Raw genomic sequence first — 22,688 nt, 5'->3', positions numbered from 1 at the left:
TTGTTCATTTGTCCCTTTAATTGGACTAAAATGCATAAAGCCTCCCTCAGTATGATCCTCTGCTCTTTTGTCAAGCATTCTAGTTGTGTGACTACAACTACTCATTCCTTGTCAGTTTGTGCTTTCACATAACAAATTTGTAAATAGGAAAAAAACCATCTTTTTTCAGTTGCCAGCAGCATCCTGGGCTGCATCTGGCAAAACATTGTTAACAGATCAAGGGAGGTTGTTTCACAAAGACAGTCAAGGAAGAAGAGGAGCAGGAGTCACACTCTTCGTTAAGGAGAACTGTGAATGTATAGAAGTCAGGTATGGCCCTGTTGGATGCCTTGTGGTCAAGAACAGAGAGGTCATCTCCAAGGTGGATCTTACAGTAGGCATCTGTTACCGACCTCTGAATCAAGACAGTAGGGCCAACAACATTTGAGTCACTTAAGCAAGTTTCAGGTCTAAAGAACCTGGTTCTTATGGATGACCTCAACTACCCAGACATTTGTTGGAAGAGCAATACAGCAGCTCACGTGTGATCCATCAGATTCCTGGAATGCATAAAGGACTGCTTCCTCATACAAATGTTAGATGTGTCAACCAAGAATGAGTCACTCCTAGACTTGGTACTCACAAACTGAGAAAACTTGCTTTGTAATATATTGATTAGTCACAGCCTTGGCTGCAGTGATCACAATATTGTGAAGTTTGGGATCCTGCTGAGCATGCTGAAGGTTAGTACTAAGACCACATTTTTATATTTTAGAAGAGCAAACTTCAGCTTGCTCAGAGCTCAGCTGGGAGGGATTCTGTTGGAAGCTTCCATAGATGATAAAGGAGCTAATGAGTGCTGGGAGATTTTCAAGAATGCTCTCTTGGAAGCAAAAATCCAGTTCATCTTCTTTAAAGGTAAGGGAAGTAGGTGAAGCAAGAGACACCCTTGGCTTAACTGCAAGCTTCCAAGTCTGCTAAAAACAAAAAGATAAGTGTACCTGAGGTGGAAAACAGAATAATACCTTTTGGGAACTACAAGGGTATTGCTAGCATGTGCAGAGATTCAGTAAGAAAAGCAAAAGCTCAGCTCAAATTGAAATTCACCAAAGATGTTAAAAACTGTGAGAGAAAGTTGTTCAGGTACATAAACAACAAGCAGTAACAGAAGGAAAATACCGGCCCACTGCTAAACAGCAGAGATGAAATAGTTACCAACATCACCAAAAAGGCAGAGGTTCTCAGCACTTTCTTCACCTCTGTCTTTTCCAGCACTATTGGGTCCCAGGCCTTGGAAAAAGAAATCCAGGTTGATAGTAATGCAGACCCACCATCAGTGAAAGAAGAGCTGGTATGTGAACTGTTACAGAAGGCTGACCCCTATGAATCGATGCACTCTGACAATGCTCACCTGAGGGTGTTAAGAGAGCTGTCTGTCATAATTGCAAGGCTGCTGTACATTGAATGATGTCTGTGGATAACTGAAGAAGGCTAATGTCACCCCTATCTATGAGAAGGGCTTAAAGGAGAATCCAGGAAATTATAGGCCCATCATTCTTACTTCAGTTCCTGTGAAAGTTATGGGGGCAATCACAAGTCAAATGAAGCATGTGATTGGGAAAAGTCTGCAAAGATTCACCAATGGCAAATTGTGCTTGACAAACCTGACCACCTTCTATGACAAAGTAGCCTACTCAGTTGATTTCTCCAATGCTTTTTATATGGTTTCTCATAGCTTCCTCCTAGAGAAACTGATACATTATGGTCTAGACAAGTGGTCTGTGCGCTAGGTGGGAAAATGGCTGACAGACTGTTCCCAGAGGGTGGTGGGAAGTGGCTCCTTTTCAAAGTGGCAACCTGTCGCCAGTGGTGTCCCATAGGGATCAATATTGGTCCCAACACTGTTTAATATCTTCATGCCTGGTGAAGATTACCTGTGACAAATGGAGTGGGAAGAAGATCCTTGAGGTCCCTTCCAACCTGGTACTCTATAATTCTATTAATATTTTAATATTAGTAATTATATTATTCTCTATAATTCTATTAATATTTTAGCATTCTCACCAATTTTGAGTTAATCCCATATTTTCACAAGAGAGTTAATAACAATCAATACCAAAGGCAATTGTTTTGGCATAAACATTGTACAATTATCACAAAATTTTCTGCACTGCATTTAGTGCCATCTATTAAGCCATTCTACTCACATGTATTAATATTTAGTCTACTCAATTTAGATTTCTGTGCAGTATTCATTCTTCAGGCTACCCAGAAACTGAAAATTAAGACTAAATTTGTCAAATTATTTTTATTAATATCTATTGATTGTCTTTCAGCAGAATTCTGTAAACTCTATGAACCTCTCCTAATGAGCCTAGTGCCCTGATTATATGACAGTTCCTGTTTTAAAACCTGTTTTATTGTGAATTTCACATACAACACTGCTGTAATGGAGATGTGAAACTATAGGCTATGGACTTCGGAGCAGTACACTGAGAAATGTCCTCAACATACTGAATGTACAACTGGTACAGCTTTACTAAGAGGGAATTTAGTACTCCATATTCATACTGCAAATTCTGATCATAAGGAAAGTAATAAAAGAGTGCACTTCAAATACCTTAACAAATACCTTGGGGGATATTTCCCACTAAAACCAAACAAACAAAAATCAGGTTCACACAAAATCAGCTTCATTTTCATCAGGTGCCACGCTGATAGGGCTCCACTTAACAATTTCTTTCATTCCTCGGAAGTGGAAACCCGGACATTATTAAGAACCCTGTAGCAATAAGATGTTGCTTAAGAAAACAACACTTACCCTCTTTGCCCACAAGGAAAGAAATCAACACAGAATCCAAACAGGTATGATAGATAAAGCCCAGCAGGGAAGAACTTGTTTTCTACCTTCACTCTCCCAATTCATCTCACTTTTTTTTTTTTTTTTATTTTTTCCCAGCATTCAACTAGGAAACCTGATTTTATTTTCTACATTCAAATAAACACAGGCCCAACACAGCCTTCTGCTGTTTCACTTTTATATCAATAGAAGCGTTGAAACAACATTCAGGAACAAGAATATTAACAGACACTCCCTTCATTTGCAGTTTTTCCAAATAATAAATCAGGATCAACCAAGCATGACCCTTTACCAAAGAACTCTCAGAGATATAGTAAAATCTCCTGTAAGCAATAGCAATCATGGTGAATAAGTAGCTTAGGTAGATTCTGTAATGATAACAATAAATAGAGTCAATTTAGGTGATGCTACATATATATTAGTAAATATAGATGCTGAAATCTGAAGTCCGCTCTCTGATTCCCGATATCCTGGGCAATCTGCACTGAGTTCTGTATTATACTAGGGTGACTACTGCTAGCAGGCTGAGGGACATGAAAAAAAAATCCTAAAATCCTTGAGGAACTGGAGCAATTGACATATGAGGAGAACCTAAGAGACCTGGAACTGTTAAGCTTGGAGGAGTCTCATAGAAATAAAGACCACAGAGCCAGGGTTTTCTCAGTGGCACACAATGACTTAACAAGAGAAAATGTGAAGAATCTACAATTTGCAAAATATGGCTTAAATACATTTCAATGTTTGAGTTAGTTGATTTGTTTGCTTGGTTTTATGGTGTTGTTTGTTTGTTTTCACCTTCCACATAATTAAACACTGCTATAGATTGTCATGAGAAGCTGTGAAGTCTCCATCCTTGGTAGTATTCAAAACCTGACTAGACATGGCCCCAAGAGACCTGTGCCCCTTATAATCCCTTGAGAAGCAGGGTTACAATAGAGACCTCCAGAAGTGCCTCTCATCCTCAAGCACTCTGATTTTGTGATTGCCAGTGCTTTAATTTGCAATATTTCAGGCTTCCTAATTTAGAGGTAAGGCAGCTATATTCATATCAGTTGCATACTAGATACACATGACACTATACCATTAGAATTCTTTTGTAAGAATGGATTTCATTATTTCTACCTTACAAAGAAAATCCATAGAACATACGTTCAGTGTGTGGTGCAAACAATTCTCCTTAAAAAAATAATGTACCATAGAACTATAAAAACATCTTTGAAATCATTCAATCATTTCCACTCATGGCATTAAAAAGCACCTGTAACACTGACTGGAAAGCAATGACAGAATTTTATCCTTTTTAATTTTATTTGTCAAGTTGTAGCCCTGTCAGTATAGAGTTCAGGGCAGCAAAGGTAAAGAATTAGGTTGTGCAAAGAAAGCCAACAGATTGTGGAATGCTGGTTTTAATCCATCTTACTGAATTTTTATTTAACAGCATGAAAAGGGAAGAAACCTTTTGATTCCTGTGTCCTAGGCTTAGAGACAGTAGCTGTCAAATAAATAGTTTCCCTTGGATACTGGAAAGACAAAACTGATACAGAAAACACTGCAATGTGAAAAACAAAGTATCACACAATTTCTTTTTAATCACTTGGCAGAATAAAGGTGTAATGCAAAACTGGCATATCACTTTTTTTCTTTTTTTCCTTTCAGATGTCCTCCCTTTTCTCAGCCACAACGCTGCACTCAGACCCAAATTTCTTGTATTATGTGTATAAGATCATTAACTTGCCTTTCCACCCTTCTAAAACAAACACAGATATTTTTACTATGTTTTTCAATAATGAGTTCCTCTCAGTGGGTATTGACAGCTGAGGTAAGAAAGCATAAAGACACTTTCCAAAAGGGTATCGATAGTCTGAATGCAGCTTTCAAGAGTGTTCCCCATTCTTCTTTAATGTGCTCGTGACTTCTCTACCCTCCTTATCATCATATATCATTTTTTTTTTTCACTTACATAAACTAAACATCTTCACCAGTTTATCCTCTCAGACAGCTAGAGAATTCCAGATTTGGAAGATCAAAACTGAATATCTGTAAGTTGCTCATTTTTCAAATGTGAACAACATGGTTACTCATGTTACAAACTGTGATAGCCTTACAGCATACTAAACTTGACTGCTCTTTCAGCTTTAGTCTTCCATCATGTATTTCTCTCCCTGATATCCCCTGTGCAGATGTCAAGCAAAACAGAAAGTTTTCATGTGAAAATAGATTTTCCCCAGTATTATTTCAATGTCTATGGCCACACTGACATTGTTCCCCTGATGTACTGTCCATGACTAAACTACTTGTCTTTCATCAACTACCCATGTTGATTAGAAGGCATGCTAATAGTTTTCCTGAATTTATGTATTAAAGGCTTCTATTAATTGTATGTAACAGTTGTAGTTTATGGTATTTCTGTAATCTGCATGGCTTCTGGGAATTACTTGTGAGCTATTTAAACAATATAAAGTCTGTCAACTTGTCATCTGTAATGTATTCCAATAACAATGTTAATTACATGTGAATCTTTCTCAATCTAGGTTAAAATGCAAGTTTCCAAAGATATAGATTGAAGTTTGCTAAAGAGGTAACTTAGGCCATAGTGCTGTTATTATCTTTGGAAAACATACTACTGTTTGGGAAGCTTGATATAATTACCTTCTATCTGTTTAGTTAAACCCTTTCTTATTATACCTCACTGGAGGATGTGCTGTACTGAAAAGAACCAAAATGTACTTTCTCCTGTCTTCCTCTATCTTATTCTCTGCTGATTTGTCAGATAATCAGAATCTGCTGTGATACACAGAGCGTTGAAATGACCTGGCTGCACAAACAGGGTGTTTTAATAGATGTGTTGTCTAACTTCAACTCTTTTAATATGAGTATGAATAGTATTTAGTATAAGGAAACACAGGAGATAAGGAAGGATTACCACTAGAGAAAGAGTGAGATCAGAATATGATTAATAATTTAAAATATATAAATTGCTTTTACAAACAAAACTTTGTTTTACATACACATGAAGATGCAGGGTGAGAAAATAGTGGAGACGAATGACAGAGGAGCCAGGATTTTCCACAGGTAAATTTAGAATAAAACAGCAATAATGAATATTCTGAGATTGAAATAAGGTGCTGTGATCATGTTGGGTTTTTTTTTACATCTTTGTTTTATTAACATAATAAAGGGAGTTACATTCCTGAGTCCTTGAAATATTCATGCAGCTCCCTGTCTTGAATCTTTGTTGATCAACTTAGGTAAGATTTCAGCATAAATATTTAATCTTCTTACCTTTATGTACTTTTATGCATCTATCTTTTTTCCTTTACATGAATTTATAACTTCCTATCTGTATGGTATTGTTTTTTATTTACCCACTTTAATGTGTGATTAAGTAAAATCCCTGTTAGCTTTTACTGTGAAATCCTCCTGTCTGAGGTGTGTTCCTTGGAAGTTTGTGACTTTCCAGCATGTGTCCAGAGATCAACAGTATCCTGCCACTGGGACTGAATAAAGTCTAATAGCAAGGTAACTAATCAGAGGACCACACAGAATGTTCAGCTACTTTTAAAATCTGCTGTGCAGCCCTTTAGAGGGGAGACAGACTGACATAGGCTCTTCTTTGCGTTGATTCTTAACTTTAATCCTCCTCTTTTCTTTTTACTCAGACCCTCCTGACATCATAAGTGCCTAATTTGCAACCAACTTAGTGTTTTCAACTGCACAGGAAATTGTCAAGAAACTTTTTTGAGATACTAAGGGTTAAGAGAAATAGCTTTTGGGCAATAACTCATTAAAAAGCCAAAAAACAAGTAACCTTTGTCAACATTTCTTCAACAATCTTATATCTGCTAATAAACACTCTTGGTAAAAGTGATCACATGGGGTCTTGCAGTATTGGGCTCCTCACAGACCCACCTTTCAACTGATTATTTTACATGAAACATTCAGTGTTTGAATTAATGGAGACTAATTGACTAATAACTTACATTATTCTTCATCATTTTTACAGGAAAAATCGAAACATCATCTTGATTTTATTTCAGTGGTTTATATGACTCTATGTAGGGGAATATAGTGCTGAAAAAGCCTCAGGCAGCCTTTACTAAAATGCAAAAGATTATTTTAAAAATATTTTTAAAATATTGGAAAAAGTAATGGCTAGTAATGGCATAATCACACAGGACAAACAGATTAAATTAACAGTCTGGATTTTAGCTAACATAGGAATATTAATAAGTCATTTACTTAACCAATGTTGTCCAGTAGATACTCCCTCTGGATTGAAAACTAAACATGTAATATTCTGCCTGCATAAACTCTGTGATTACTACATATTCTCAAGCCAAGCACTCTGTTTGCTTATGCTTTACTCTGATTACCAAACTGAGATTTTGTTCAAGTGTTACAAGAATCTAGCTAAGTGTATGTGTATTTTTTTAGTCTTTTTTTAATATTTAGTTGTAAATTACAGTGGAAATTATCACAATATGCTTTTATTTCAGATTCACTCAGGATTGCCATCCTCCCAGATACGAGCAATGCAATTTCCTGAGAATCAAGCACGTGATAAAGCCCATGAAGTAAAACCATGTCAAGGTCATTTTAGGGTAGCATGGTATATAGATGTAGGATAAATTCAGACTCTTCAAACATACATAGAAATGGTAGGGAAAGGGATGGAAAACAGGATTCCGAGGCAACATCTTCTGACTTTTTTATTGACTGTACTAAAGGGAACAAGCAGTTTCTTGTGCAACTCAAATGTTAGGTAATAACCATAGTATTTTATGGTTGGAAAAAAATGCACTTGATGTCTGACCAAAGTTGGTCATGCTCTCACAAGAAATAGTTCATTTGCCTGCAGAAAACTTATGTTCAGGGAAATCAAATTCAACCCAAATTCCCTTGAAATTGTATTGTGGAGACTTAGAATTCATTCACAGAATAACATTATCATTATTTTTAGAAGGGAAAAACAGAAAACAACAACAAAAAACCCACCCAACAACCCTAGGTTCCTGAACCAAGTTCTACTCAGCTTATTTCATGATAGAGGGATATATTTAATCCCCAGAATCACATATTTGGGTTGCACCTGTGTAGCCTTTATTTATTTATTTATCTGTTAAAGAATGAAAACCGCACAGATTTAGGCTGGTTGCAGTGTTAAGCTGATCCTAGCTGTGGCAGTTTCAATGAGATGTCTGCAGAACCAAGGCTGTTGGTGTTGCCTTTCTGCCCCAGTTTGGTGTCCTACAGCACCACTGGCAAAAGCAAAACGTGTGAGCACTACTCAGCTGTCACAGACTGAAGCACTTTAGTGGAACTCAGACTGATGAATCGCAGACACAGATGTATGATATGAAATACCAGAAGGGTCGTACTGCTTTCAAACACTCTGGCTTTCAGCAGAAGGAATGCAGGCAGGGCATGCAAAGTCTTCAGATAAGAGGTACTTTGCTTATTTTCCTGATACGAACAAAATGAGACACTGCCGTCTCTTCTGTAAGTCAATGTTTTTCTGTATGTTTTACCCTCCTATCCTAACTCTCACAATACTATGGAAGAGAAAATGCACCTATTTAAACAGTAGCATCTATTTATTGCTTTGCTCTGCCATAGGTGCTTTTATACCAACTTTGGGATAATAGAAGACTTTGGTCAACTTGCCGCTCCTTTGTTCGATCAAAAATAGTGGGATGGCTTGTGATACAATGAGCTGTCTACACTTTTCTCCCTTGCACTTTCATTTTATCCTTAAGTTTTCTTAAACAAAGGCCTGACCTGCCAGATGTTTTGGAGCTACTTCTCAAAATTATGTTTACTCTGAGTCAAACTCACATCACAAAATTTCAGTGCATTTGGCTTGCACTCTGTGCACTCATATAATGACTAATCACAACCTCCGGCTGAGCAACTGTTTTGAAATTTGAAGTGACTACTCTGCGTTATTCTGGTTTCTTCTATACTGTTTCTGTAACTTGGCTTAAGTAATTACTCTTCAATCTGTACCTAGGCATAAAACTATCAGAAAACAAGCTTTAAATGGTCATTGATCATCTGAAGGATATACAGAAATATCTAATTACATTGATCTTTGAGAAATGTTGATAACTTTAAGTCACAGCTATGAACTTTTCTCTTTGTGAAGGCAAGCACTGAAGTTCCCTGAGTTATTATGTTCTGCAGATACACATCAGATACTATTTTAACTAGTAATTATGATTTAGACATCTGTGATATACAGATAAGGCTAAGAAACCAACAATGACCAAGAGAATGACCACAGCACTATAAAAAAATGCTGTAGACACAATGACCAGTTGGCCAGCCACAGACTAATGGGATACTCAAACAATTATTCTAGTATTTAAAGTTTGCACTTACCAACCTCCACAATACTAGAGCAATTGGGGTCTGTGAAGCCTTCAGGGCACTCGCATGAGTAGAAGTCATCATTCAGCCCTGACAGACAGATGCCACCATTTTTGCATGGGTTGGAGTCACACACATCCCCTGTGGGTTAAAGAAAAGGAAAAAAAAATCCTGTATGAAACTCTCCAAAAGTTATGCACAAGCTCTAAGTATGGCAAATTGCTGATAAGAAAGAACAGAAGCAACAAAGACCTCTATGTGCTTTGAATACCTTCTGCCTAGTTCAATTTTATATTTAACAGCACACCTCTGTGTAGTCATCTTCCCCTAGTCTCCTGCTCCATTAGATGTGATTCTCCTAGACACATGGATAGCTATTCACTTGCAAAATACTATAAAAATTAACAAAAACCCCACAATTTTTAGATATAACTTATTTGAAGTAATTCAGGATATATATTTGGAAAGGAATTTACCCAGGATTTTACCTCTCCAGGTTCCCTTCAACATAAAGCTTAATGGTAGTTTCAGTTCAGGCTCTAGGCTTATCATCTGGTTCGTAAACAAAGAACTGCTGCTGTAGTCACATCAACATGTGCTCCGGACTTCTGCATTCTTAAATCACTCAACAGAACAGATTTGATCCAGATCAGACATTGGCACACAGCTTTATTTCTGCCAAACGTGGAGCACAAAATTCCGGCCAGCAGTGTGCTTCTACATTGGTTATATGTCAGTCACACGAAGATGAATTATATGTGATTCCAGGATAAAGTTTGCCAGTACAGACTAAAACCAATAAAGAGTTTTGAGCAGTTTATAATTCTAAGGGTAAGTTTACACCCTACCAATAATTTTTGATGTGGAGCCGTATGACCAGAGCTGCTGTATGTTCATGCTGTGCCTCAAAGCAAGGCTTTCACTATGACTTGTGACCCAACTATTCCATGGCAGGGAAGGAGGCTAGAGGACCTCAGAGGTCCTTGACAGTCCCCTCCATGCCCCAGGGAAGTCTGTGACCTTCTACCAGAATTCATTTCAATTGCAGAATCAGAAAAAATCAATTAGAAGCAAAGTTATGGTTTACTTCAGAACTATGCTATGCCATGAACCAGCTATGCATCAAAACTTCCTGGGATATGGGGCAAGCACTAGCACAGTGCGTAGCTTTAGTCTACCTGAATGACGCTAAACAAGCAGATGTTGCTTGCCCTTCAATTGCTCTTCGGTGAAGACACCCTATTCAGTCAGTTAGCATCACAGTGATAAACAGCAGTGAGACATAAACTCTGAAAGACATACCACAGGACTACTACATGTGCTTGGAACTTGAACGTGTCTCCAACACTTTCTTGTGATTTCCTACCTAATATCATTTGAAGTGATCTTTAGGAGTAGATATAAAAGAGACAACAGAGTGTCTGTTAAAGTCTTGTGACTCCTCAGTTTTCGCAACCTTAAGGAACTCCACCCTTTCACAGTTCTATGGAAATACAGGACTGCATCTTGTTCCCAGTGGGATAACTGGAAGCAATATTATAGAGTGCTCTACACTGTGGTCAGCTTCAATTTCATATCTTTTTTCATCAGATAATAAAAAAAAAAAATATATATATATGCACTCTCAAGCTTCATCTTATAAGATAGCTCTGTGTTCTTTATTGCTCAGTATTATTTCTACAAATACAAATAATTTGTGCAGAACAGTTTTGTTTGCAAAATTTTTGCAGATATAACTTAAAGCAGCATCTGCAGATAGGCAATTATTAAAAAATAAGTACATTATTTTATATGTTTTTTTTTAACTGAGAACTTGCCAGTCTTTTGCCACGTTATTCTAAAGGTAGTACTGATATTTTAATACAGTTTGGACTATAGTGGTGGTAAAGGGAAGTCAAAATGTTTTCCATGCCTTTCTGGTACATAGATTTCAGATTAGTGCCTGGTGTGTTAATTTCAATCTAATGATCAATTAAGAAATTTAGCCGATGTACAAAACTGCATTTATGAATTCTCTGCATCAGTTGCAAAGAATTCCAGTTGTGGGTTAGTTTGCTGGGTTATTTTAAAATTTAATTTGTCAGCGCTAAGCTGTCTTCATGCCACAGGGAACTGTCATGTGTCTACGTACTTCGTATTAGCAGTTTTGTCTTGAAGATTGTCCAGTTGACAGAGAAGTAGAGCTATTTGAAAAGAGTCAATGACAGAAGACATTATTTGTCTAATAACTAAACACTATCTGTCTTCCTAACTGAATCTAAATAAGTCCAGTCTTCTTATTTTCAGTGCTTGTTACATTACTGGAGTAGCAAGGTAGCAAAGGATACTTGTTTTTACTTACCAGGGCTTAGGCATTTCATTGTGAAATAACAACTACTATTAACTGAATGCTCTGACAATTGTATTCCCATACATTTAATTACACTAATAAACTAAATACCATCTGGAGCAGGAACACTTATTATACAAATTCATATGGATATTCTGATTAAAATAAGTGGAGACTTTTTTACTTTGTGTTTCCCGGTTCATTGTTCTTCTGATTCCAGTTACACAATACAAGAGACAAAAAGAAAGATAGAAAGACAAAATACAGTTTCCATTTGTAAGTTTCACATTTTCTGACAAGCAGAATTCATTCCCAGTTTTCCGTTATATTTCTGGAAACTTTAATCTCTTACTATGACTAAAGTGTGCATATTTAACTGTGTAGTTTTCTTCTGTCTAAAAATTTGTGTTGGCTTTTCCAATCTGCAGTAAAGTGACCTCACCTACAGTTTGGAACTAATAAAGCAGATGCTGTCCTCTACAACAGCGATTTATTTCTGTGTTCAGGAAATAACTTCACTAAGTGCTCTTTTGACCCACCACTCTAGCCTAAATTTTACTGCCAGTCACTGTTGTAAATTTTTAATTGTCATTATATCACATCACAGAAATAAAACAAGTACAACACACTTCTAAAGAAAATGGGACAGGGAAAAAAAAAAGACAAAAAGCTACAACAACAATAACAAAATACATCTAGCTTATCTTACTACACAATGCTAAGGAGAAGCAAAGAGGTAAAATCAATACTTTGAACAATAACTGTTAAAATAATACCATGGTACGACATCAAATACAATGCAGCAAGAGAAATAAGCAACTGCACAGACACAAGCCAGATACCATATTGTGCAAACTTGCGTAATTAAACTAGTAAAACTCACGTAAAATGTCAGCACTCTTATTTATGACTTAGTGTCTGTGAAATTGTGCAGAATAAAATAAATATCACCTTTGAATCAACAGTATTCCCCTCAATTTATATTTTGTGCCTCTTGAGAGGCCATTAATGTTAAAGTATTCAAATCTAATTTGTTCTACATTCTACTGAATTTGATGAACAGACTTTGATTTTAAAGGCCAGTCTCTTAATAAGACAAGCTTATATGGGTGCACTTTGTCTTGACACAACTGAGTAAAGGATTTGTTATTATTAAATTACTGTGTTGCCTATGATAGGACTTTTAACACAACAGCAGTTTTAGAATTTAAACTTAGAGTCATGGTGAATGGAAGAGTAAAATAAATCCAAAGAAAGAACTATATATTTTACAGTAACCCTTAGAGCACTGCCGTCTGTGTTGCTGACTTTCCATAGTAATAGGTAATATGCTGCTTGTGCAACAGACTATGCAATTTGACTAATTTCTGTAAATTAAACAAATACTCTAAGAGGAACTCCATTATTTGAAACACCACCAAAAGGCAATTAACATTGCACTTTTATTAAAATGTTCTGAAAGGATCCAGTAAGAATGCAAGTGTGAAATCAAAAAAATAATTCATGTTTTTTTCTTTACTAGGGCTGACTAGCTGAACTTTTCATTATGTGGCTAGCCAAGCATTAAAGTTTGTCTCAAGACTGTGTATAAAATATGTAATACAACTGTTGCTGCCTTTACTTCATCCTCAGAAAAATGTCAGACAATCTCATTGCATCAAGCAATGATTTGGTGCAACGACCTGTGAAACAGAATCAGCAGAGTGTATGCTCACATGCGTCTCCTCCTACCCCAAATTGCCAGAACTCGTGACCACTTTGCATGTAACCCTTTTAGGCAACTCTTGCTTTGAAGTCATGTTATATACGTAGCTTATTTTTTATATATAAAATATGTATGTATATACACGTTCATATTTCCTCCTTTTTACACAAGAACTCATATGGAAGAAGTAAGGTAGAAATGCAGTCTACCTTGTCTTAGACCACACTATATTGAGAAGCATACAAAATATTTACATGATTAGAGGACACTAAATTTGGGAGACATATGTATTTTTGGTTTTCCTCACATCTTTAATTTCTTCAGAACATCCGTAGGTCAAATAAGTCCCAGAGTGAATTGTCCATCTTTTCTTTGGAAAAAAATCCTTGGTTAAGAATAAATAAAGGTAAGACAAAATAATAAATTTAAAGTGGAGATCCATAAATACTTAGAATTTTAGTTAAGAAGCCTTCCTACTTCTCTGAACTCAAAAAAAAAAGAAAAAAAAAAAGAAAAAATTGTACAGCAAAACTCCAAATGGTGAGATATTTGCTCTCTAGTAACAATTAGGTGGATTTTCAAGATTATGACAGCTTTTAGCCAAAGTAAAAAACTGAGTCAGTGAACTTGGATCTCTTTTATTAAAAGAACTTGGTGAGGAATTGTTCTGCAGATTCATCATGCTCTATGACGTACCTTCATGTAACTACTCTTAAGCCATATCCTTTTCAACAAAACACTGAATGTAGAGCTATTGCTTCTTTCCACAATTAGGTAATGATGGGGAGCGGGGTAAAAAATAACAAATCTAGTCTTTGTCAAACTTTACAATTTTGTACTGCATACTTTGTGATCCTGTAAAGCCCCACTAAATGTCATGTGATTCTTGACCGAAGAGTGTGATACTTTGCTTGACAGCAAAGGACAACCTGAAAAAGGGAAGTTGGCTGCTCTGTGTAATTAATGCAGCACACCATGATAGTTACGGCCCATCAATCCTTGCAAGAACAGAAATTCACTGAGCTTATGAAAACAATTTTTGTGATATGAAGGTGAAAGAAGATGCACTATGCAAACAGGCAAGTACCATCCACAGCCACTTACACACACTACTTCATAAAGCACTCTTTGTTGTAAAAGCACATACACCAGCCAGGTACCATTACTATATACAAATCAATTTGCAGTTCACTGATGTTTTTAATAAAATAAAATACTCCAACCTAAAATTATTTACTTTCTAACATAATAGTTCCTGGGATAGGAACACCTGCCAAAAGCTAAGGTACAGCATCCTGAATTGGGCATGGGAGAAGCCATGCAGTCCCCATGCACAAAATTCTTAGCCTGAAATAAATGCAAGTTCCCTCAACTATCTTATAACACCTAGAATTACTATGGTTATGATTTCTGGCTGAAATGTTACTGTAAAAAATATTTGCTCAAGACAATGAATTGATGACAAAGAAAACAACTCTTCAAAAAAATTGTGCAGTTTCACAAGATTTCAAAACTAGAAGGAAAGAAGTGGATGTTTGGAAATTTTTTTTTTCTATAATTTAAGAACAGAGCGTATTCCATGAAATAGAAAGTGTGCATGGAAAAATTCAATGCTGTTTATTCTTTTATATAATTTGTATTAAATATAAATATGAACACATTGAGTATGCATTACATATTGATGAATTTTATGGAAGCTAATACTGAGGTAAACATCCTGATACTGCAGGAGTCCAAGGAGATACTGACACTCATTGAAACAAAAGGCATAGTGAAATCTACAGATAAACAGTTGCAAATGTAATGACATGTGAGTTCAGAGTGTTAGACACATAAGTTGTTAGGGTGGACCACACTCTTTAATGGCATGTTATATCATGGAAGTTTCAAAGCTCAAGTGTTTGGTTTCACCATTGGTGGGAAGAGATGGAACATTGGTCCTAGCCAGAAGAGCAGCTATATTTTTATTACATTTCTTATATTGCTACATGAAACATGGCTTATTTTAAAAGCTCTGTCTAAAGAAATAAAATTAATAACTATTTCCTTTTATGAGAATAGAACTTGTTACAAAGAAGAAATCTCCAGGTGGCACCAAAGAATTAACAGCCAATCAATAGACATTTGGTCTACGGATAGTAAAAATAAGCTGCAGTTCTGAAACCCAGAAGAGCAACTATACTTCAGAAGAAGACTAAGAAAGTACTTGCTACCAGTAGCAGTTTCACGTTAAAATCAATTTTCAGAAAAAGAGTTTTAATAGCTTTCTGATTTACAGAATCATCTGTACAGTGTCCAAGTTCAAATCTATTTCTCCACAGCTGAACCACGACTGAGGAGTAGAACCATAAATCATATTGAAGACACACCTGTGCAGAGATGCAAAGAGTGAACATGAAAACAGATGAGGTCTGCAGTTGTTTTAAGAAATTTGTAAGTTTTTTTTCTTTTTTTTTGATTTAATGGTGAGGCAGATGATAATTTGTTTTATTCTAGTGTAAAAAGACAGTTGGATAATTAACTTCTATGCCTTCTTATTTGAAAAGTAAGTTAAAGTTTCTAGATAACAACAGCTCATCTATGTCCTTCTGCTTGTTTTCTAGGCTGACTTGCTTACTATGTAGGTAGAAGGTTCAGCTAACTTTCCAACTAGCATATTAGTGGCAGGGTGTTTAAATGGTTTTAGAAAATGAATAAACTGATATCATAATCTCTAAATGTCTACATGTGAATTGGATGGGAAAACTTAGAGGGGAACATGAATCTCAGAATAATAAATTAATTATTTTATAACAGATGTCATGAATGCTGAGGTAGTTGCTTCTTCTGAAAGTCTCTGGGATCAAGAGGCTGACTGCATGCACTTAAGATGTAGCTTATAGTAGTGAAGGGGAACTGCAACATACTCATGTAAACTAGGTATAAACATTTGTTAAAATTTAACTTTTTCTGTTACTGTACTCTGAAGGGATGCAACAAGAGACTTTTGGAAACCTGACATAATCTTACAAAAAGAAAATCAGATTATTCTAAGCAGAGGATTCTCATTCAAATACCACTCTGGGACTGGGCTGAAACATTAATCCTGGGTGAAGATGAAGTGCTGACTTAAGCTTTGGATTTAGTCTAATAGTACAATACTGCAAAAGTGTGTCCCCACTTTCAGGGTTAGAATAGAGCCCCAAAGTAATGTCTGCAGAGATTAATTTCTATCATAATAAATCCCCTTCTGCCTTAAAAAAGTATAATCTCCTCCCTTTCTAATGGTATACAGTATGAGCTACTTTACTCATTTGAATGTGAAAGAGCAGTAGGTCACTGTACTTCAGCCTGCTGTGTTACAGACTTTTAAAGCATCTGATGTTTGACAATATGAAATACAAGTAGAAATAGAAAACAGCTTAAAAAGTACTCTTCTCTCTTTCATAGGTTGCAGAGAGTTCATTTCTATGCCAACTGGCTCTGCAGGGAAAAAGATGAACTATTCCTGTCACTTCAAATCTTTATTAGTAAAAAATGGATCAAAAGTGATTAAAGGGGAAATATGGTTATATAATGCACTTCTGAGTATTTGTACAACTTGCGGGAAAATTTTCATGCACACAATGTCATGAGGATTTAAGGAAAGCTGTCATCAGTTGAGACATTGTTTCATCAAAGGAAAAGAAAGATATTCCCTCAAACTCATCAGCTGATGGTACCAGTGGTACCCCAGCTAACAGCAATGACGCTTCCTACAAAAGCAGGGAGATAGATGATAAAAGCCTTTAATGAATATGCCCTAATCCCTATCAGTACAACCTTCCACAACATCTTTTCTCTCTGCATGCTCAACAGAGCTGGCAAAAATTACTTAGGCACTCCTTGCACACACTCATTTAATTTCAGCTGTCATTCAGATCAGTCATGTTTATAAATTATTTGTTGCTCACTGACAGTCAGGTGAATCAACCTGAATCTCTGCATCCATTCAGATCTGTGAGGTGAGAGAAGTTTATGCAAAGAGAAAGAATAAGGGCTTAAATTGAGACTTTCTGTACAAGGCACTTAAGCTAAACTGTCTCTCCATTAAGTTGTTTTGCACAATTAAAACTTTCAGAGAAGTATCAAGTCATGACAGGAATACATTTTCATTTCCAGTCACTTGTCCTTTGTTTTTAAAGCTTATCAGCATACTTTTAGCAGTATGTTAACTTGCAATTTCTCAGTTAACAAAATATTCACATTTCTTGCTAGAAATTACTGCAGGCTTCTTCACTTCTATAGCTTCTATATCCATGATGATCAGATGGTTAACATAGGCATCTAGATTCCATATGTGACTTAACCTACCTGGAGCCTAACTGAGATCATTAGCTCTTCCTAAAAGTATTAATTGTTCCCAGGCCTATGGAAATGCCTCAACCTCCTGATCAGGAAACAACTCAGACTCAGAGCAGCTTCTCTCTTGCCCATCCCTTGCTTTCCATTAAGAGAAAAATCCATGTGCCCAGTCAAATCAGCAGCACAGTCCAAAGGGTGTCCTTTAAAATAAACAGTCATCTTTACGACCTTCTTTAGACAGGTAACATCTTCCTTCATACTCTTCCTTATGGACTGAGCATTCAGGAACACACAGTCTTGACAATTATCTTTCCAGTTTCTACTTTCACTTCATCAGTGAAGCAAGATGATTGTAAAAAAAAAAAAAAACAAAACAACACAAACATTTACTGTGAAATTATCACTTTTAAATCATTATTCACAGTTTTCATCCAGTCTTTACATCTCAGTATTTACTTTTCAGGTTTTCCTTTTTTATGCTCCACAACTTTTCAGGTTAGCAATTTGGAAGCTCCAAAATGCACACATATACACACATACGTATATTTAGCTCCATACTTAGAAATACTTCATATAAATGGAAATGAAAGTGTTTTGTTTTCCCTTTTTTTGCCCTGTATTAGACATACTCAGGCACCAGTTGCTAGGCAATTATTAATCTCAGCACTTGTGAATTTATCTTTTCCTATCCTAAGTAAATCCAAATCTGAAAGCTGAGCAATTAAAAAGTCATCATTAACAGTTTTTAAAAGTCTAATTACATTTCATTATATCCTCCTATCTTCATAAAAATTAAATACCTTAAAATAATATGAACTTGAAACATATTCTCATTATATTTTGAAAAGTATCCTTCAATCTCTAGTTACTTCTGGTTTCGGATATCCGCTCTTAAATACCTAATTTGGTCATACTGGACACAATCTTGTCAATGTTATTGAAGAAATGGGCAGCATCTGATATCCCAAGTTAAGTATCTAAAATATAGAATATGCAAAATTTATAATTCACTTTTCAAAATTTTGAAAAATTTTCAAAGTGCCAAGTGCATCCCACAAATATATGTCTACATATATACAAAAATATACACATTTATGAAAAAATACACCCACATTTACCTATACCAACAGTTTCAGAATGCATACGGAAAATGAAGGAATATTTTTTGCTTTCAAGCAATATTCCAAACTGCAAAACATGTCTGAAAATACGCCATGTGAAGCTGGCAGCATTGGCTATGCTTAAATTAGAAAACGGCCCAGCACAACGCTAGCAGATCAGTAATTCAGAGCACGCAGCGCTCAGGCTTCTGTATCTAAATTAGATGAAACCTGCAGATTCTGCTTCAGATTTAATCAGTTCCCTCCACGTGATTTGGAGGTGCCCAAATGACCAGTCATTGGCTCAGACCCTTGAGTAACCATTATGGTCTGTACTTGAGTACAACTTCTAATCCAACATCCTTGGGGAATGGATCCAGCTCATACCCATCAAAACGTTTCTGCAGGCAGAAGAAGAGTGACCACGGTGTATGGAGACAATGAAGTGGGCACTTCCAAAGCCCACTGACACGCTCGATGACCATTTTAACAGGCATACTGGCACTCAATGCTCTTTCCTACATTAACTTTTTCTACACTGAGCTCTTCCATTATACCAAGCCCTGCAGCTAAAGAGAATAAAGCTGTAAGTTTCCATTATTATAATTAGCTGATCTTTCTGCATTAATTTCATGCATTTTTTGGCCACACGGATATTTAAATCTATCGCCATGAAAGTTCTGTCACCATCAAAAAAGACATGTCACCTAGAGAGAAACAACTATATTGCTGCTTTTCATCATTTTCTTTCTGACTTTACAGGAAGGTGATGTTGTTGATCACAGTCAGAATAATAACTAGGTAGTGAATATCTGTGTCCCTCCTGTGAAAGATATGAAATAATAAGGGTATTACAGCTGTCAGCTACAATAAAGAGGTGATTCTGTTTATTTTGGACAATGCAGCTGGCAATAACATGTAAGGTCTCTGGGTGAACAACGCAAACTCTTCGAGTAGTTTTTGCTAGCAGTCTCTGGAAAGATGAACAGATGCAATTTTTACCTTATCTGTTAACATTTGTTCAGAAATAGAATAAAATCTGAAAGTTTTGTATATATAAAGACTCCTGTATAGATTGTATGGCATACTGTTACTTGTAACAGAGGTTTCTTCTAGCCCTAGATTTTCCCCAAATACAATATAAAATTAGATGAAACAACATGCTGTCAGGTGCATTTTAACTCAAGGCATCAGACAAGAACTGAGCGTGAACCTCTGAGAGCACTTATTCCATGCAGCAGCATGTGATACAAAGACACGGAAAACAAGGACTTTTAGCTAAGGTGGTAAATTGGATTACGTAAAACCACTTGTTGGCCACAGTTGTTTCACGGACATCTGCTCCATATTAACGCATACAGCACAGCCCTGACCTTAACCAACCACTGACCCCATCTGCTCTGCAGCTCTCCACAGCTTTTCTTTCTACGTGGCCATCCAAACACTCAAAGCCATGCTGCAAGGACTGCCTCAGACTTTAAAAGCCACTTTACTATACGATGGTTTACAGGAATATTAAGCAAGAAAAGAGTTTGTGTATGTCAAAACTTTGTCTCGCTGTGGCCACTCTGCACTAAAGTACTGTGTACTTGGTGGTGGTTTTTTAATTTACTTTTATTTTTCTAGTATAATTTGTTAACCAAACCTAAACAAAGATGGGTGGCAGGCTTTTGTGCACTTGTTACTTGGTATGGAGAATGATTTGGAAATAAAGAAATAGGAATAGTAATTGGAAAATTATGAGGAAAAAAAAAGGTATAAATGGAATATATTCACTAATGGAATGGCTGAGGATGTGATGCTTTTAGTACACCATGGATATGTGATGTTTTTGGGGACCTTAACTGCTATTTTAATAATGGTACATATAGATCCTTGAATATTAAGCTAAATAACTGTTCTGTTTCAGCTTCTGAACATAGACAAATGTTCCTATAACAACTGATTTGTTGTATGGCATTGTAAGACAGTTAAGACAGCCAAAATAGCTGATCTGGAGAACAGAACTAGTTGCTTCTAGTCTCAAGGTCAAATGATTCACCTGCCCTTCAACATCCCAGATACATCCCAGATTCAATGGCATGTCTTGAGAGGACCTGAAGATAAACCTGGTCTCCTACTCCGGCTTAATTAGTAGAAAAAAAGAAAAAGCCCAGTTTGCCTAACTTGTTTGCTATGGTTTTTTGGTTTATCTGAAGGTTTGCTTTATTAACTGCATCCAGATAATGTTAACATGGTTAATTATGTACAGGATGTCCACAATGTACTGCTTGAAATGCAACTGCTGTTCTTTGGCACAATAGAGTCCTGAGTCCGCATGTATAGCACAGGTCCGGGCAGAAAGTAAAGATCAAAGAAAGGGAAAAATACTAAAAAGGAGAAAAAAATACTAAATCTCATAAATATATGTATAATTAATAAATACAATATGTAAAAACCATACAAATTAATGGTTTTTTTTCATCAAACATAGAGGAAAAAAGGGAGGGAGGTGATTCCATTTTAATAAGTACAATTCAAGTTCTAAGCCTTTGTCATTGTTCATCAATGCCTTCTGATCTTTTTCCACTTTCTAGACTCTTACTATTTGTAAACCTGAGGTGCCACAATATAAACTATTTTTTTTTTCAGAGTAAGAATGAGGTTTTTAAATGAACTTGTATGGTGGTAGCGCTGCTGCTAGATAGGCCAAAAGACCTGACCATGAGACCTACCAGAAAGTTTATATCAGACTAATAAAAGATGAGATGTCTAGCAGTGATTAGCTTTCCATTATAGAACAAAACCTATCCTGGAATTGAGAATTCAGCCATTGAGTTTATTGAGTATCTAGTGATTATTGCCAAATTTAATCAATGTGCTTAAAGTGAACTTTGCTCATAATAACACCATTTTAATACAAAAAACCCCACCTCCTCATCAAAGGCTACCCACCTTCAGGACAAGACCCCTACTCACTGAGCATACATAGTAGGAATAGTGTTATATAACTTGTACGCAAATATTGTAGCCCATCAGCCCTGCATGGGGGCATGTATATACTGGCAGGGTTTTGTATAAATGATTGAGACTTTCATATTGCTAGGATGCTAGACTGAGCTAGTGTCCAGACTTGTACAACTCTGTAATAAAATCAATATCTTTGTCTGTGTGCAGAATTTGGCTCATATGCATGCATACCAGTTAAAGAACCTTATTTTAAGGAAAATAACACTAGACCAATACAACACATGTATTACATATATAAACACATATACATATGCATTTAAAGTACATAAAAGTCTATATGTAAAGTATGCAAAACAAAATTCTAGATCACTACCATCTTCAGAAACAAATAAAGGATCCGGAATGGAAAACACTTATGGACATGAATATCTTCTCTCAGAAGACTTTGTATGAGTACAGTTTCTCATGGAAAAAAAAAAAAATAATGGAAAATTCACTTTGCTCTAAAAAACCTCAGAGAACTTCAAGTTGAAAAGATGAAAGAATTATGAATTTAATTCTCAAATAAGTCTGAGGTAAAATTAGATTCAATATATTGCTTTTTAAAACAAAGGACTACCATACTATCGTGGAAGGCTTCTCAAGTCATTGGATTGTTGTAGCACAGGAAACTGATATAGCAGGAAAAGAATAATTCAGATTGAGAGAACTAGTTTAATTTCTAAGGGTATGGATGGTATTTCTAGATTTCTTTCACCTCTGAAGTGTTTTTAAACTGCAAAATACAGAAACAGCATTATTTGAAAGAGCTTGAGGGGGTTTAACATTTTCAAATATAAAATTCACAACTGTATTTGAGTTAATATTCAGTTCCCAGTAATTATTTATGGTAACTATTGCAGTTGGGAATTCAAATGGTTGTTCTTATTGAATCCATTTCTACAAAAAAAGATTAATCTGAAAGATGATTTTAAAAGAAAATCAGTAGATTTTGTTGTGACACATGTGGGTTTCTGATATTGATAATAAATACTTCTTAATTAAAATTGAAGGATTACACATCTACAAAGCCTT

The 22,688-nt window shown here is 36.0% G+C and overlaps 1 protein-coding gene across 2 annotated transcripts in view; it reads right to left on the bottom strand.

Annotated features, from left to right (window-relative positions):
• Window positions 1-22,688, bottom strand: part of EDIL3 (EGF like repeats and discoidin domains 3) — a 252,572-nt gene that overhangs the window by 174,805 nt on the left and 55,079 nt on the right. For both annotated transcript variants that reach the window (XM_082074857.1, XM_082074856.1), the window contains exon 2: window positions 9,221-9,349. In XM_082074857.1, coding sequence (XP_081930983.1) covers window positions 9,221-9,349 — 129 coding nt within the window. The remainder of the gene's footprint in view (window positions 1-9,220; window positions 9,350-22,688) is intronic.

The sequence above is a fragment of the Streptopelia decaocto genome (genome assembly GCF_964273445.1).
Source record: "Streptopelia decaocto genome assembly, chromosome: Z".
NCBI lineage: Eukaryota > Metazoa > Chordata > Aves > Columbiformes > Columbidae > Streptopelia > Streptopelia decaocto.
This window is presented reverse-complemented; position numbering and strand designations above follow the sequence as displayed.